The sequence below is a fragment of the Monodelphis domestica genome, chromosome 4 (genome assembly GCF_027887165.1).
Source record: "Monodelphis domestica isolate mMonDom1 chromosome 4, mMonDom1.pri, whole genome shotgun sequence".
Classification (NCBI taxonomy): domain Eukaryota; kingdom Metazoa; phylum Chordata; class Mammalia; order Didelphimorphia; family Didelphidae; genus Monodelphis; species Monodelphis domestica.
The window spans coordinates 253175675-253192556 of record NC_077230.1 but is presented as its reverse complement, the minus strand read 5'-3'; the positions used below and the strand labels follow the sequence as shown (position 1 = coordinate 253192556).

General features: G+C 37.3%; 1 protein-coding gene across 2 annotated transcripts in view; it reads left to right on the top strand.

The window, feature by feature from the left end:
* DYNC2H1 (dynein cytoplasmic 2 heavy chain 1) overlaps positions 1 to 16882 on the top strand; it is a 453597-nt gene that overhangs the window by 231649 nt on the left and 205066 nt on the right. For both annotated transcript variants that reach the window (XM_056794452.1, XM_016433898.2), the window contains exons 73-75: positions 240 to 317; positions 3337 to 3468; positions 4393 to 4465. In XM_056794452.1, the coding sequence (XP_056650430.1) occupies positions 240 to 317; positions 3337 to 3468; positions 4393 to 4465 (283 nt within the window). The remainder of the gene's footprint in view (positions 1 to 239; positions 318 to 3336; positions 3469 to 4392; positions 4466 to 16882) is intronic.

Genomic DNA, 16882 nt, shown 5'->3' with positions numbered 1-16882 from the left:
ATTAAATAAAATGCAATTAAAATGTATGCAATTTCATTATTATTATACCACATGGGTTTTACCATGTATCTTTTTTAAATGCCTAGAGAAAATATTATTGAAATATAAAACCAAAGGCCATTTTGCCCTTTTTCAAACCAATTTTTATTAAAAAGGTTGTTCAGCTGGTTAAAGATTTTTTCTAAATCATATATACTCAAATTACACAACATTTTATAATTTGTCTAACGTTTTTGAAGGATAGTCAACAAAAAATTCGTGATCAACTTCCATCTTGGATAGAGCAAGAACGGAGCTGGGCAGTTGCAACATTAAAGGTAATGATGATGTGATGACTTTCATAAAGTGAACGAATATGTTATAACATATCTGTTCAAATTCTTATTGACAACTGGGAATGCAGTAACTTGTACATCCTTTGTCCATTTGCAGGCACAATATTTCTCTGAATATAACATAATACCCCTTTAAAAATAGATATCTTTAAATTACTATATCCTAGTTAGAGGCAATAATATATTATTTTCTTTAAAGAAGTTACAGTATGCCTCCCTAATAAAATAGAAGAAAAAATAATAATCAAGATATTTTACTGACTAATAGATTTAAAAACATAATTTCTAGGGAAGATTTACTTGCCAAGATTCAATTATCAAAATGGTCAAAGTTATGCTTTAGGAATATTACTTAGGCAGCTGTATAAAGGATACTTTGGGAAGGGAGAATGTTTGGATACAAAGATTTACTTGGGCAGCTTTTGCAATAGCACAATCATTTAGTTACTCAACAGGCATTTATCCAGCACACAAGAAAGACAAAACCAATCCCTGCCATCAAAGAAATAACATTTTAATGGGGAGAGACAACATGCTAATAATTAAATAAATAATATATATTAAAAATGTGTATATACAAAATAGTTGGAAGGTAACTAAAGAAGGCCCAGCTGAATGACTAAACATCACAGAAGTGGAATGTTCTACTAGCAGTGGTGATGATGAAGTGACCATATGAGCAGAGAGATGAGAATAGATATGGAAGATGAAGTGGTGATAGAATAACTAGCATTTTCTGATTGAATGGATATGGAGGTTAAAGGAGAGGAAATAGTTGAAGATGACTCCAGAGTTATAAACCTGGGCTATTGGAATGAAATTAGTGCCTCATGTGAAAATAGGGAAAATCAGGGTAGGAGTATGTATATGAATGAAGATAATGAGTTTCATTTTGGTCTTATTAATTTTAAGCTGCTTATGGGACATCTAGCTGGAGAAGTTTGACAAAAAATTGTCGGTATTTGGTGAACTTAGAGAAGAAATTAGGATTCTGTGTGTGTGTGTGTTCAGGGCAGATTAGCACCTCTGGTGTGAGGCCTTGCTGGGCCCTTTTTTGGGCTGCTTTCCTCCTTTGGTGTCTGTTTGCTGCCCAACTTTCACCTGTGACTCCAAGAAGATGGAACATGTGCAGAGATGCCCCCAGTAAACCATCTCAGCAGGTGGACTAAACTAGGTTGAGGGTAACTGAAAGGTGTCAAAACCACTGGTGAGTGGGGGGGTGTCTACCCCAGGCATGTGAAGACTTTTTCTGACAGAATAGGTGGATGAGATCTTTCCAGTGGCCACGAAGGTGTGGAAGTGGGTGCTATGGAGCACCTAGAACTTGCTTAGACCTCAGAGAAGCCAAGGTCATCCACCACATCCTGAGCCATCACCAGTCATCTTGACTTTGGTCTTGCCACTAGACTGAGGATTCTGGAAGAGAGAATGAGACTAATGACTTTGTGCAACTCCACCTCAAATAAATCCAAAGTTTCTACTGGGGAGTTAATATGTATAAATGACTCTGCACAGACAAGTTATGTCCTGACAGAGAATAAGCCGTGGAATTAAGAGGGATCAGGAAAGGTGTCCTATAAAAACAATTTTATCTGGGGCTTTACACCAAAAGAAAGAAGATGAATAGGGATAGCTTTTTGAGCATGGGATACAACCCATTAAAATGCCCAGAGTTAAGAGATGGAATGTTTTATTTAAAGAACAGAAAGGAGGTCATTGTCACCCTCTGTGTGTATGTGTTTATTGACCTGAGAGTCCTTTATGTAGAACTGATAATTGATATCATGAGTGTCCTGTCAACTTAGACCTATATTACTCTAGCTACTTCCCAGCCTCTAGGGTTTCTTGTGCTAACGTAGATGACAAGTTGCTCTTCTTGGTTGATAAAAACATTTAGCATTGCTTGGCATGGTGTTGAATACATTCCCACTTGTAATACAATCCACATGCCTGGGATGTCCTCTTTTTTGTCTTCTACCTGTTCATCTACTAGTCATCCTTTAGGGGCCATTTTAAGTCTCATTTTTTCCATGAACCCTACCAATTGCTTCATTTCTTGTTTATGTCCGTCTTGTTTAGAATTCTACTGTATTCATAATCTATATCACATAATTTAGTTTTACATATCACACATTGCTAAGAGACTAAAGCCTATATATGATGTTGAACAATTTCAAATTTTAGAGTCCCTACTAATTCAGAAGCAGAGATAGTAAGTAATTCAGCCGACAAACATTTATTAAGTGCCTGCTGTGTGCTAGACCCTGGGGATACAAATATGAAAAGTGAAATGATCCCTGCCTTGTAATGACTTATATTTTATCAGGGAGACAAAATGTACATTTTATTTTAGTATGTGCAGAATAAATAGAAGGTAGTTAGGTACAGGAGACACTAACAGCTGGAGGTATCAGGGGAAAAGCTCATTTATTAACCTATACATTCCATGCTGGATTCAATACTAAGTATTGGTTCTAAGGCAGAAGAGCAGTAAGGGCTAGGCAGTTGGGGCTAAGTGATTTGCCTAGGGCACACAGCTAGGAAGTGTGTGAGACCAATTGTGAACCCTGCCTCTTGTCTCCAAGTCTTCCTCTCTATTCATTGGGCCACCTAGCTGCCTACCAAAAGACTTAATTTAGAAGATGGTGCTTCAGCTGCATCTTGAATGGAGTTGGGAGTCCATCAGGCATAGATGAAGAGAGGAGTACATTCCAGGCTTAGGGGAAAGTTAGTATGAAGGCACAGAGACGAAAATGAAGTGTTGTGTATGAAGAACAGGGAGAATGTTAGTTTTGTTGAATTAAAGATTGCAGCAAAGGAAATAATATTCAATATGAAAAGGGAAATTACATAGGTGTCTTCCACTCTTTTGTATTCCCTGTCCCTACCCCCTGTGCTGACAAACTAGATTCAGGTTTGGACATATAACATCTATGGACTATTGAGAGCCATTGAATATTTTATTTTTTTAGTTATATGGATCTGTGTATTTCCTTTATAGATATCACTTCCTGCTCTCTATCAGACACTCTGCTTTGATGATGTAAGTCTGTGGCGGCCATACTATCATAACTCAATGTGTGAGCAGGAATTTCCATCCATTCTATCAAAGAAGATTTCCTTATTTCAGCAGGTAAAATTGAACTTTATCTAAATAGAAAATGTTTCTGAAATCTGAATCATTCTTTGGTAGTTATACGATTTAAACTTAAGATGATATATTTGCCAATCTTTGATATACTTGCTATTTGGTGGCAAGCCAGTTTTGGTTGTCATCTGACACTAGGACTAAAAAGATAAGTACTAAAATGTGTTATTTCATAGTTGAGTTTTTTTTTGGGGGGGGGGCATGTGCCCATTAACTAGCCATAAATTCTCCATTTTCCTCAGAACAATCTTTGCTTTATGGGTGACTATAACAGACAACCATGAAAGATAAAGAGAACTTTTGGTCTAGCCTCATAGGGCTTATTATCTGTGCCAGGTTTTCCTCTGGTCCTCCAGTAGAAACCTTAACAATAAATATCGATGAGTTACATGCCATCCTTTTATAGTATCCTGTGATAGAACATAAAGGACACAGCCATCAAGTAGTGGAATGCACTCTAATTTAGAGTTAGAAAGTTTGGTTTCAAGTCCTGTCTCTGTTATTTAATCCTCTTGTGACCTTGAACAAGTATTACTAGTTTGATTTCAAGGACAAGTTAAACATTTCTTCCTGGCATTGCAGATCTCAGTTCTAAACTTATTGTCTGTCTGGGTGATTGATTTCATTTCATAATTCTCTTAACCACTCTGAGAGTATCCTTGGGCACTCTGGCTGAAACAATGGATTATTTAATCAGCTTTAGTTTGAAGCAGTTGACGTTGTTTAGTAATGTCTTGAAAGAGAGATCTTGATGGATGACTACAGGGAGAATAATTAAGATGCCCTGTCATATATTCATCCTTATATTCCTTGAAATATCTATTTTTTTAAGTGAACATACTTTTTCCAATTGTGGTGATTTTTAATGTTATTGTGTCCTTAACTGTTTATTGTCTCTTTTATCCCAAGGTCCTAGTGGTACAGGCTCTTAGACCAGATAGACTTCAAAGTGCTATGGCCCTATTTGCATGTAAAACTCTGGGTAAGTGTTATCTTGAAATGATTAACCACATATATACTCATGCTATGAACCATTTGTTTTTAACATATACTTATTTTTGGGGTCTTAATTTACAGATCTTTATAGTATGTATAGTTGTTAATAAGATATACTTGGCTTTTGAAAGTGCTGATTTCTTTTTAACGTAATATTATATGTTACTTTAGTGTTGAATTGCATTTGATGAACACATTCTTCTTTATAAACTCAAATACATAGTTATAAGGGGGCTTTAAAATTAAAAGTCTTAAGGGCAAAATCAAGGAAACATATTTATAGCAAGGTGTCTTCAGGTATTTTTTTTTACTGTCAGGTTCTCATTGAAGTTGACTTGGAGTCAGAGGACTAATTTCTTTTTTCTTGTTTACCTTTAACTACATAGATATTTGTTTTTTTTTTCTCTCTCTGAGTTTGATGCTATAAAATTTTATAAAAGGAATATAGCAACTTTGAGATTTTTATTATGATTAGGGTATTGTATAGCATATAGCTATCAGATAGTTTTACCAGATGAATATGTCAGAATAGAAGTTGCCAGTGTAGTAGTACCTCAGCATTCTATACTTTTTAATACTTTTAATGCTTTAATACTTTTTAATGCTTTTATCAATGACTCTTCTTAAAAATATTTAATTGATTAAGAGCATTTTTCCATGGTTACATGATTTATGCTCTTTTCCTCCTTTCCTGCCACCTCTCCCCTTTAGCCATCGCACAGTTCCACTGGGTTTCATGTGTCATTGATTAAGACCTGTTTCCATAGTATTGATATTTGTACTAGGTTGATAGTTTAGAGTCTATTTCCCTAGTCATTTCCTCATCGACTCATGTGATCAAGCAGTTGTTTTTCTTCTGTGTTTCTACTCCCACAGTTCTTTCTCTTGATGTGAATAGCATTCTTTATCCTAAGTCCCTCAGAATTGATTAGTGACTCTTATAAAGCCATATATGGCATGTTTTTTTTTTCAGATTTTCCAATAAAGTCAGATTTTCCAATAAAGTTTGCTAATGGAGTGATGGTCATCTCTATAGAAGATCCAAAAAGATTTTGATAGACTTAAACATTGGACTGATTCTAATGCAATGAAATTTAATAGAGATAAAATTTAAGTCTGATATTTGAGTAAAAATTTTAACATCATAAAGACATAATATTGTTGTTGAATCATTTTCAGTTATGTTTCATTCTTTGTGACAACATTTGGAGTTTTCTTGGCAAAGATACTGGAGTGGTTTTCCATTTTCTTCTCAAGTTCATTTTAGAGATGAAGAGATTGAGACAAACAGGGTTAAGCGACTTGTCCAGGGTCACACAGCTAGTACGTATCTGAGACCAGATTTGAACTGAGGAAGAAAAGTCTTCTAACTCCAGACTTTCATCTGTTATGCCACCTAGCTGTCCATAAGGATCATGATAGGAGAGATATTAATAAAAACATTTTTGTCTGAAAAATATCTGAGAGTTTTGGTGGATTGCAAGCTCAATATGAATAAAGAATGTTCAATGGTGGCCAAAAAACATAATGGAATCTTAGGTTATGTGAAAAGAAGCATAGTATCTTAGACTAAGAAAGCGGTAATCCCATTGTATTTTCTTTTGGTCATATGATTGAATATAACCTTCAGTTCTAGACACCACAGTGTTCAGTAAGATATGAATAATTTGAAGAATATCTAAAGGAAAGCAATCAGCAGGACGGTAAAAGACTTAGAGTTCATATCAGATGGGATCCATTGAAGGAATTTTGAATGCTTTTCTTGGAAAAGAGAAGTCTCAATGGAGCCATGATGATAACTATCTTCCAATATGTAAAGGGCTGACATATAAGTAACATTAGACTGCACTCAGAGGGCAGAACCAAAAATAGTGGATGGAACTACAAAAAGGCAAATTTGGGTTTGATATGTTTGTTTGTAGGAAAATACTTTTTCTAATAATTATAATTACTAGATAAATAATAATATTTTCTAATAATTAGAATTATCCAAAATAAATTCAGTTAACAGGAGATAAAAAGCTCTTCTTCCTTGGAGCCTTCAAAGCTAATTTAGGACAAACTTCTTTGACTTATTGAAGAAGGAATTCCTTTTTAGTTCTGGGTTAGAATTATAGCTTTGAGGTCTGAAAATTTTGAAATTCTAGGAATTGTGACCACGAAAATGTGGGTTCAAGACTTTGAATTGCCAAAACTGTAAAGATAATTTTTAGTGTCTTGATTTAAATAAAAGATAAGTGGTCGCCTTGGGAAAGTTCCCAAAATATTGAAAATACCTGTCAGCTGGGTTTTATGGAGATTTTAATTAATACAAATGAAGGAATTAAAGAAAGAGAGAGAGAGAGAGAGAGAGAGAGAGAGAGAGAGAGAGAGAGAGAGAGAGAGAGAGAGAGAGAGAGGCAGAGAGAGAGGCAAAGGAAATAGTAGGAAAGGGCCTAGGCCATTGGCTTAGGCCTGAGCTTTAAGAGAGACTAGTCAGTCCTTAATCACTCACCACAAGATCATTCCAAGCAAGCTCTAGTGTTCAGAGAGACCAGCTCCTATTCAGCTTCCAAAGCTGAACTTCCCAGAGGCCTCAAGCTCCTTCCTTTTTTTTTTTTAATATATTTTATTTGATCATTTCCAAGCATTATTCGTTAAAGACATAGATCATTTTCTTTTCCTCCCCCCCACCCCCCATAGCCGACGCGTAAGTCCACTGGGCATTAGATGTTTTCTTGATTTGAACCCATTGCTTTGTTGATAGTATTTGCATTAGAGTGTTCATTTAAAGTCTATCCTCTGTCATGTCCCCTCAACCTCTGTATTCAGGCAGTTGCTTTTTCTCGGTGTTTCCACTCCCATAGTTTATCCTTTGCTTATGAATGGTGTTTTTTTTTTTCTCCTGGATCCCTGAAAGTTGTTCAGGGACATTACACCGCCCCTAATGGAGAAGTCCATTACGTTCGATTATACCACAGTGTATTAGTCTCTGTGTACAATGTTCTCCTGGTTCTGCTCCTCTCGCTCTGCATCACTTCCTGGAGGTTGTTCCAGTCTCCATGGAACTTCTCCACTTTATTATTCCTTTGAGCACAATAGTATTCCATCACCAACATATACCACAGTTTGTTCAGCCATTCCCCAATTGATGGGCATCCCCTCGTTTTCCAGTTTTGGGCCACCACAAAGAGCGCAGCTATGAATATTTTTGTACAAGTCTTTGTGTCCATTATCTCTTTGGGATACAGACCCAGCAGTGCTATGGCTGGGTCAAAGGGTAGATATTCTTTTGTCGCCCTTTGGGCATAGTTCCAAATTGCCCTCCAGAATGGTTGGATCAATTCACAACTCCACCAGCAATGAATTAATGTCCCTACTTTGCCACATCCCCTCCAGCATTCATTACTTTCCTTTGCTGTTATGTTAGCCAATCTGCTAGGTGTGAGGTGATACCTCAGAGTTGTTTTGATTTGCATCTCTCTGATTATAAGAGATGTAGAACACTTCTTCATGTGCTTGTTAATAGTTTTGATTTCTTTATCTGAGAACTGCCTATCCATTTCCCTTGCCCATTTATCAATTGGAGAATGGCTTGATTTTTTGTACAATTGATTTAGCTCATTATAAATATGAGTAATTAAACCTTTGTCAGAGGTTTCTATGAAGATTTTTTCCCAATTTGTTGTTTCCCTTCTGATTTTAGTTATATTGGTTTTGTTTGTACAAAAGCTTTTTAGTTTGATGTAGTCAAAATTATTTATTTTACATTTTGTGATTCTTTCTATATCTTGCTTGGTTTTAAAGCCTTTCCCCTCCCAAAGGTCTGACATGTATACTATTCTGTGTTTACTCAATTTACTTATGGTTTCCTTCTTTATGTTTAAGTCACTCACCCATTTTGAATTTATCTTGGTGTAGGGTGTGAGGTGTTGATCTATTCCTAGTCTCTCCCACACTGTCTTCCAATTTTCCCAGCAGTTTTTATCGAATAGTGGATTTTTGTCCCAAAAGCTGGGATCTTTGGGTTTATCGTATACTGTCTTGCTGAGGTCGTTTTCCCCCAGTCTATTCCACTGATCTTCCTTTCTGTTTCTTAGCCAGTACCAAATTGTTTTGATGACTGCTGCTTTGTAATATAGTTTGAGGTCTGGGACTGCAAGGCCCCCATCATATGTGTTTTTTTTCATTATTTCCCTGGATATCCTTGATCTTTTGTTCTTCCAAATGAACTTTGTTATGGTTTTTTCTAAATCAGTGAAGAAGTATTTTGGTAGTTCAATGGGTATGGCACTAAATAGATAAATAAGTTTGGGTAGGATGGTCATTTTTATTATATTGGCTCGTCCTATCCATGAGCAGTTAATGTTTTTCCAATTGTTCAAGTCTAGTTTTAGTTGTGTGGCGAGTGTTTTGTAGTTGTGTTCATATAGTTCCTGTGTTTGTCTTGGGAGATAGATTCCTAGGTATTTTATTTTGTCTAAGGTGATTTTGAATGGGATTTCTCTTTCTAGTTCTTGCTGCTGAGCTGTGTTGGAGATATATAGAAAAGCTGATGATTTATGTGGGTTTATTTTGTATCCTGCAACTTTGCTAAAGTTGTTGATTATTTCAATTAGCTTTTTGGTTGAATCTCTAGGATTCTTTAAGTAGACCATCATGTCATCCGCAAAGAGTGATAACTTGGTCTCCTCCTTGCCTATTCTGATGCCTTCAATTTCTTTATCTTCTCTAATTGCTACTGCTAGTGTTTCTAGTACAATGTCAAATAGTAGAGGTGATAATGGGCATCCTTGTTTCACTCCTGATCTTATTGGGAATGCATCTAGTTTATCCCCATTGCAGATGATATTAGCTGTTGGTTTTAGATATATACTGTTTATTATTTTTAGGAATGACCCTTCTATTCCTATGCTTTCTAGTGTTTTTAATAGGAATGGGTGTTGTATTTTATCAAAGGCTTTTTCTGCATCTATTGAGATAATCATGTGGTTCTTGCTAGTTTGCTTGTTGATGTGGTCAATTATGTGGATGGTTTTCCTAATGTTGAACCAGCCCTGCATCCCTGGTATGAATCCTACTTGATCATGGTGAATGATCCTTCTGATCACTTGCTGGAGTCTTTTTGCTAGTATCCTATTTAAAATTTTTGCATCTATATTCATTAGGGAGATTGGTCTATAGTTTTCTTTCTCTGTTTTTGACCTGCCTGGTTTTGGAATCAGTACCATGTTTGTGTCGTAAAAGGAGTTTGGTAGAACTCCCTCTTTGCTTATTATGTCAAATAGTTTGTATAGTATTGGGGTTAATTGTTCTCTGAATGTTTGATAGAATTCACAGGTGAATCCATCAGGCCCTGGGGATTTTTTCTTAGGAAGTTCTTTGATGGCTTGATGGATTTCAATTTCTGATATGGGATTATTTAAGAATTCTATTTCCTCTTCTGTTAGTCTAGGCAGTTTGTATTTTTGTATATATTCATCCATTTCTCCTAAATTGGTGTATTTATTGCCATATAATTGGGCAAAGTAATTTCTAATGATTGCCTTAATTTCCTCCTCATTGGAGGTGCTGTCCCCCTTTTCATCTTTAATGCTGTGAATTTGCTTTTCTTCCTTCCTTTTTTTAATTAGATTGACCAGTACTTTGTCTATTTTGTTTGTTTTTTCAAAGTACCAGCTTCTTGTCTTATTTATTAAATCAATAGTTCTATCACTTTCGATTTTATTAATTTCTCCCTTAATTTTTAGGATTTCTAATTTGGTTTTCTGCTGGGGGTTTTTAATTTGATCGCTTTCGAGTTTTTTCAATTGCATTTCCAATTGATTGATCTCTGCTCTCCCTTGTTTGTTAATATGAGCTTTCAGGGATATGAATTTGCCTCTGATTACCGCTTTGGCTGCATCCCAAAAGGTTTGAAAGGATGTTTCGCCATTGTCATTTTCCTTGATGAAATTATTAATTGTTTCTATGATTTCTTCTTTAGCTAAACGGTTTTGGAGTATCATATTGTTTAATTTCCAATTGGTTTTAGATTTGGTTTTCCATGTACCATTACTAATCATTATTTTTATTGCCTTGTGATCTGAGAAGGCTGCATTCATTATTTCTGCTTTTTTGCATTTGTGTGCTATGTTTCTGTGACCTAATGTATGGTCAATTTTTGTGAATGTGCCATGTGGTGCTGAGAAGAAGGTGTATTCCTTTTTATCCCTATTTATTTTTCTCCATATGTCTATTAATTCTAATTTTTCTAAGATTTCATTCACTTCTTTTACCTCTTTCTTATTTATTTTTTGATTTGATTTATCTAAATTTGATAATGGTTGGTTTAAGTCTCCCACTAGTATGGTTTTATTGTCTATTTCTTCCTTCAATTCTCCTAGTTTCTCCATTAGAAATTTGGGTGCTATATTATTTGGTGCATACATGTTGATTAATGATATTTCCTCATTGTCTAGAGTCCCTTTTAACAAAATATAATTACCTTCCCTATCCCTTTTGATCAGGTCTATTTTTGCATTGGCTTTATCAGATATCATGATTACCACTCCTGCCTTCTTTCTATCAGTTGAGGCCCAGAAGGTCTTACTCCATCCTTTAATTCTGACCTTGTGGGTGTCAACCCGCCTCATGTGTGTTTCTTGAAGACAACATATGGTAGGGTTTTGGATTCTAATCCATTCAGCTATTCGTCTACGTTTTATGGGTGAGTTCATCCCATTCACGTTCAAAGTTATGATTGTCATTTGTGGACTCCCTGGCATTTTGATTGCCTTCCCTAATTCTAACCTTTTCTTCTTCGGCTCTACCTTTTAGTCCAGTGATTTACTTTGAATCAGTCCCCCTTGTCCCCTCCCTTGATGTTTCCCTTTTTAGTCCCTCCCTTTTTGTTCCCTCCCCCTCCCCCCCTCTCTTTCCCTCCCTTTTTGTTCGCCCTCTCCCCCTCCCCCCCTTGGTTTTCCCTTCTCCTTACCCTTGTTGGGTAAGATAGAATTCAAGATCCCAATGGATCTGGATGTTTTTCCCTCTCAGAGTTGATTTCCCTGAGATTGAGGTTTAAGTAAACCCCCCCCCTCTCTTCCTCTCCTTCTTATAGGAGTTTTCTTCCCCTCCCCTTCCCCTGTGAATCTTTGTGTGAGTACCATTATTCTATTTGGTCTTTCTTTACCCCCTATTTATACATTACATTTTCCCCACATATTAGTATACATAGGTTGATATAAATGTAGTCCTTATAGAAGAGAGTTTGAGTAAAAGAAGATAACATTTTTCCCCTTTCCTTAATATTTACCTTTTCAGGTATTCCTTGCTCTTTGATTTTCGGTATCAAACTTTCCACAGAGCTCTGGTCTTTTCTTTGCAAAAAGTTGGAAGTCTTCTATTTTGTTGAATGCCCATACTTTCCCTTGGAAGTATATAGTCAGTTTTGCTGGGTAGCTGATTCTTGGTTGGAGACCCAGCTCTCTTGCCTTTCTGAAGATCATGTTCCATGCCTTACGATCATTCAGCGTAGAACTTGCAAGGTCTTGTGTGACCCTGATTGGCATTCCTTTATATCTGAATTGTCTTTTTCTGGCTTCCTGTAGGATTTTTTCTTTTGTTTGATAGCTTTGGAATTTGGCAATTACATTCCTGGGAGTTGTCTTTTGGGGGTTTAGTGTAGAAGGTGTTCTGTGAGCTCTGTCAGTGGCTGTATTGCCCCCTTGTTCTAGAATCTCTGGGCAATTTTCTTTGATTATATCTTGTATCACCATGTCCAGTTTGGTGTTTATTTCTGGCTTTTCTGGGAGTCCAATTATTCTTAAATTTTCTCTTCTCCCCCTGTTTTCCAGATCTATCACCTTGTCGGTGAGATATTTTATGTTCTCTTCTAATTTCTTGGTGTTTTGGCTTTGCTTTATTAGTTCTTGCTTTAAAGCCTGGTTTTCTTTTACAGTTTGGTCAAACTGGTTTTGTAGATGCGTGAATTTCTTTTGCATCATTTCCCACTTTTCCTCCCAGAGGGCTTCCATCTTTTTGGTCCTTTCTGATTCAAATTCTTCATGTGTTTGTGGAGAGTTTCTATTTCCTTTGGAAGATTTTGGAGAATTTTCTTGTATATCTTCTTCTATCTGCTCTGTATTTTGTATTTTGGCTCCATAGAATGTGTCCAGGGTCGCCCCTTTCTTCTTATTTTTCTTGGTATTTTGGGGCTTCTGTGCTTCTGTGGGGTTTGTCATCTCTGAACATGGAGGATTGGCTTTTCTTGTCTTTGTCTGGTGATCCGAGGCTTTAGTCCTGGGCAGATGTTGGTTCTATGAGCTTTCCCTGGGTTAAACTGAATATGCCTCACTGGAACTGGAATGGAAGGGTCGGACCACGAGGCCACACTCTCCCCCTGGCTCAATTTCCGGAAGTTGCCTTCAGAATCCCTGGCCGTGAGGCTGTTTCGTCGGCCTGCGGGGGGATGGGCTGCCGCTTCCCCAAGCTCGGAGAGCACAGACTTTCACTGAGACTTGGATAGCAGGATCCAGCCCGTGAGGCTGTCTTGCCCGCCCTGAGGGTTGCTGTTGTTTTGACCAGCTCTCTGCAGCGGAGGCCCCAGACAGTAACTTTCACCCAGACCGACTGGCTCTCTGCAGCGGAAGCCCCAGGCAGTAACTTTCACCCGGACTGGGACTTGGGTAGAAGACCCTGAGGGTTGTTGTTCCTCAGACCCTGCTCTCTGAGCCCGGCGCGGCTGCCGCTTCCGGGAGCCTTGGACTCTGCGCTCCTACCCCTGAGGTCCGAGGGATCTCGGGTTCTGGCTTTTAAGGGGAGCTGTACCTTTTGAACCGGGTCCAGGTCCAGGAGGAGGGTTCCCAGGGTCTGTGCTGTTGATCGTTTTGAATTTCGGCGCCTTAGGAGCTTCTAGTTTGAGATCGGTCGGGAAGGGTTTTCCGGAGATCTGAACTTCAGCTTTCTCTAAGCCGCCATCTTAACCGGAAGTCCCCAAGATTTCTTACTTCTAGTCCAGTCCATTATCTATAACACCACACTTCCATTGAATAATAGAATCTTAGAATCAGGAGGGGCTTAACTAATCATGTGATCCACTTAACCTCTTCAACTGATTGATCCCATAAATGAGCAGAGGAAGATTTTGAGTGATTTGCCCAGACATATCAATTATATTGGCTGAGGCATGACAAAGTAAGAATAACACATTTAGACAATGCTTTATGGTATACCAAATTCTTTTCTTATATAAAATCCTTGGAGTTAATGCAAGCATAATAAAGATTATCTGAGTTTTCTCAATGCAAAATTTGGAATATTTGACTCTCTTGCTCTACTATTGAGATAAAAGGAATCCACCACAGATAAAGAGGACTGTGTGGATCAGTGTAAAGAACTCTTATTTACCAATGATGAGCAGCAGCAGCCCATGGAGGCTTGGTTGAGGATTCCTGGCATTGGAATCACTCTTTCTGCTCCCCTGCCCATCTTCTCTTCATTAGATCCTCAATAGCTTTGCCATAATTAAGAGGAAGATAAATTCTCCATCACTATCCATATCAGCTGGGCCAATAAATTAGAGATTGACCAACATCAGATCTTATGATTATGTGTGACTGATGCCATCACTGTATGGACTTTGGAAAACCAACATTTTTATCTGCTAACCATATGATGAAGGAATGAACTTTTGATTGTCTGCTGAATCAGAATGAGGATGAATTTAAAAAGTCACTAATCAATCATATGAATATTTTTCTTTCCTTCCTTCCCATCCTCCTTCTTTTACTCCCTCCTTCTCTCTCTATCTCTCTGTCTCTCTGTCTTTCTCTCTCTTTCTTTCTTTCCTTTTTTAGTGAAAAAGACATGTAGGTAAGCCTTTGAATATGGATACCCCTGGAGCCTGCCCTATCCAGAGACAACATATAGTCTATGAATATGAGCTTTGATCCCTGCCTATTTAGATTTCTCCTTCCTTGGTTTTGGTGATAGTATATTAGAGATTACTATGATCTAATGAACTTTGAAAGGATGTAATACTGAGTCCCAGAAATGTTAGCCCTAGAGTCCTTGCTAGGATTTTTTGGCAGCTAGATGGTGAGAGAATAGAGTCTTGTGTAATTTATTGTATTGGACTGGAGACAATCAATAGGCTCTCAGTTAATCTGTAAGTAACTGAGGCAGTACTTCAATTTATTCTTTGGCATAATAAATTTGAAAGTGAACTTAGAATGGTAAAGTATCAATAGAAGCTACTCTAAGTTTGAACCCATTCTTCCCAGGCATCAAGGTATAGAGGAGAGTGTGCACACAAGTATTGGGAGAAATACTTTGCCATTTCCTTTACTGTTATAGCTCCAAAGAAAATATACTATTAAAAGATGTTCATTGACTAGAAGAAAATTGGATTTTGATCACTGCTAAATAATGTTAGGGAAAATATACTAGAATAGTGTCTTGAGCCAAGAACATTAGTGAAGGAGAGTCTGACTCTTAAGATTTTACACTAAAATCCTAAGGGGTAGGTGTAGCCTTGCTCTTAGCTATCTGAATCCATCTGAAATTGAGTTCAAGTAAAAGTCCTTAGAGTTTATAGGGGGTACTCAGATCTTAAGTGCCCATACTTGTGGGATAATGCTATAATAAGAATTCAAGAATCTCCTACTAATTTGGTAACTTGGGTTCAGGGCCAAGGGGAGTATCTGATGCTCCTCAGAGTCCAAACTAGGTAAGGAAATAGAGAAATAAAACTATTTCAGTTAATTTACTGTATTCTGATAATTGACCAACTGTAATGGAAGAACTAAGATCTAATAAGAGAAGAATTCTAAATGTCTAGTATAGGCTTCCAGATTCGAAACTCATTAAGTATAGAGCAGCATTGAACAATAGTCTTCACATTGAAATTCAAGGTGGCATTTTTTCTGCCTAGCAGGAGCAAAGAAAGTTTTGCCAGTTTCCTTGAGTTTGAAGAAGCATAGATTCAAACATAGCATGTCTTTATTTGCTTCCACAAGAACAGAGATGATAGAATTGTATTGCTCAGTACTTTTAGCATTTGCAACACCAAGATTGTGACACCAGGACATCATCCCCTTGGTACCAAGAAATAAGATACTTATCATGTCCTATATAGCTAAAAGATACTCTTTTGAAGGAGATTATATTACAGTGGCTTTCTTATTGTCTATAGAGATGAGTCTTAGGAAATTTTGTCAAGGTTAATGTTAATATATGTATATTTGGCATTGTGCTTTGTATGAAATATTGAGACCAATTTCCATAGTGCTGTGATGTGGAAATATCATCTTTTCTGGATTTGTTTACATCTGTTAGTACAAGCAAATACTCTAAATTAGCAGCAAAAAGGAAAGAGGGAAGGGAGGGAGGGAGGGGAGGAAAAGAGTAAAGAAGAAGGAAAGGAGGTAAGAAAGGAAGGAAGGAATGAAGAAAGGAAAGAAGGAAGTTCTAGATTCCAAAGACTTAGAATTAAATCTCAGCTCTGATGCTGACTACCTGTTTGACTTTGGACAAATAACTTTCTCTCCCTCTGCCATAATGTTCTTAATCTATAAAATGAGGAGGTTGAACTAGATGACCTCTGAAGATCTTAACACCTCTGGATCTATAAACTCTAGATACCAGAAGGACAACTGGGGGGAAGCTAGGTGGTATAGTCTATAGGCCACCAAGCCTGGAGTTGGGAGGACATGGGTTCAAATCTGGATTCAGACACTTTCTAGCTGTGTGGCCTCCAGTTAATCACTTAACTCTGCTTGCCTAGCCCTTGCTCTTCTGCTTAGAGTTGTTACTAGGACAGAAGGTAAGAGTTAACATTTTTTTGACATTTTAAAAAAGATAGGTGGGAAAAAGTGGGTGTGTGCTTTGTCAAGTGTCTAGATAAAGGGGAAATATTAACAGAGGTAGTATATAGATAAGTTAGGGACCAAGGGAAAAGAAAATATCAAATTACAGAATCATCAAAGCAGGTTGGAAGTGTGCTGATTTTTGTGTAAATTTTTGTTTTGTTTTGTTTTGAGGTTACACTTGTCATAATCCATACTGCAAGGGAAAGCTTCAGAGTAGAAGCACTCTGATGCAACATTCTATGGGAATTATTTTGCAGAGCATTTTCTGCAAAGAAAAAAGAAATTCTAAGGCACTTTCTTTACTAACTGAGGGGTCCACAGCAAAGAGATTATTCCCTGGAAAAGATGGATAATATTGCCAATTGCTAACATCTCTGGACAGTTTCAGGAGGAGCAACAGCAAGGACCTATAGCCAATGCCAAAAGTTGCTGGGTGGGAGATGCAATAGGAGTGAGGGAAGGGATCATTTGCTGGAAAGTTCTAGAGGAACAACAACTGGTTCATGGCAGCTGTGCAAAGCTTTATGAATATCATAGGATTGGAAAGATTAGAGCTGGGAAAAGATCTCATGGGC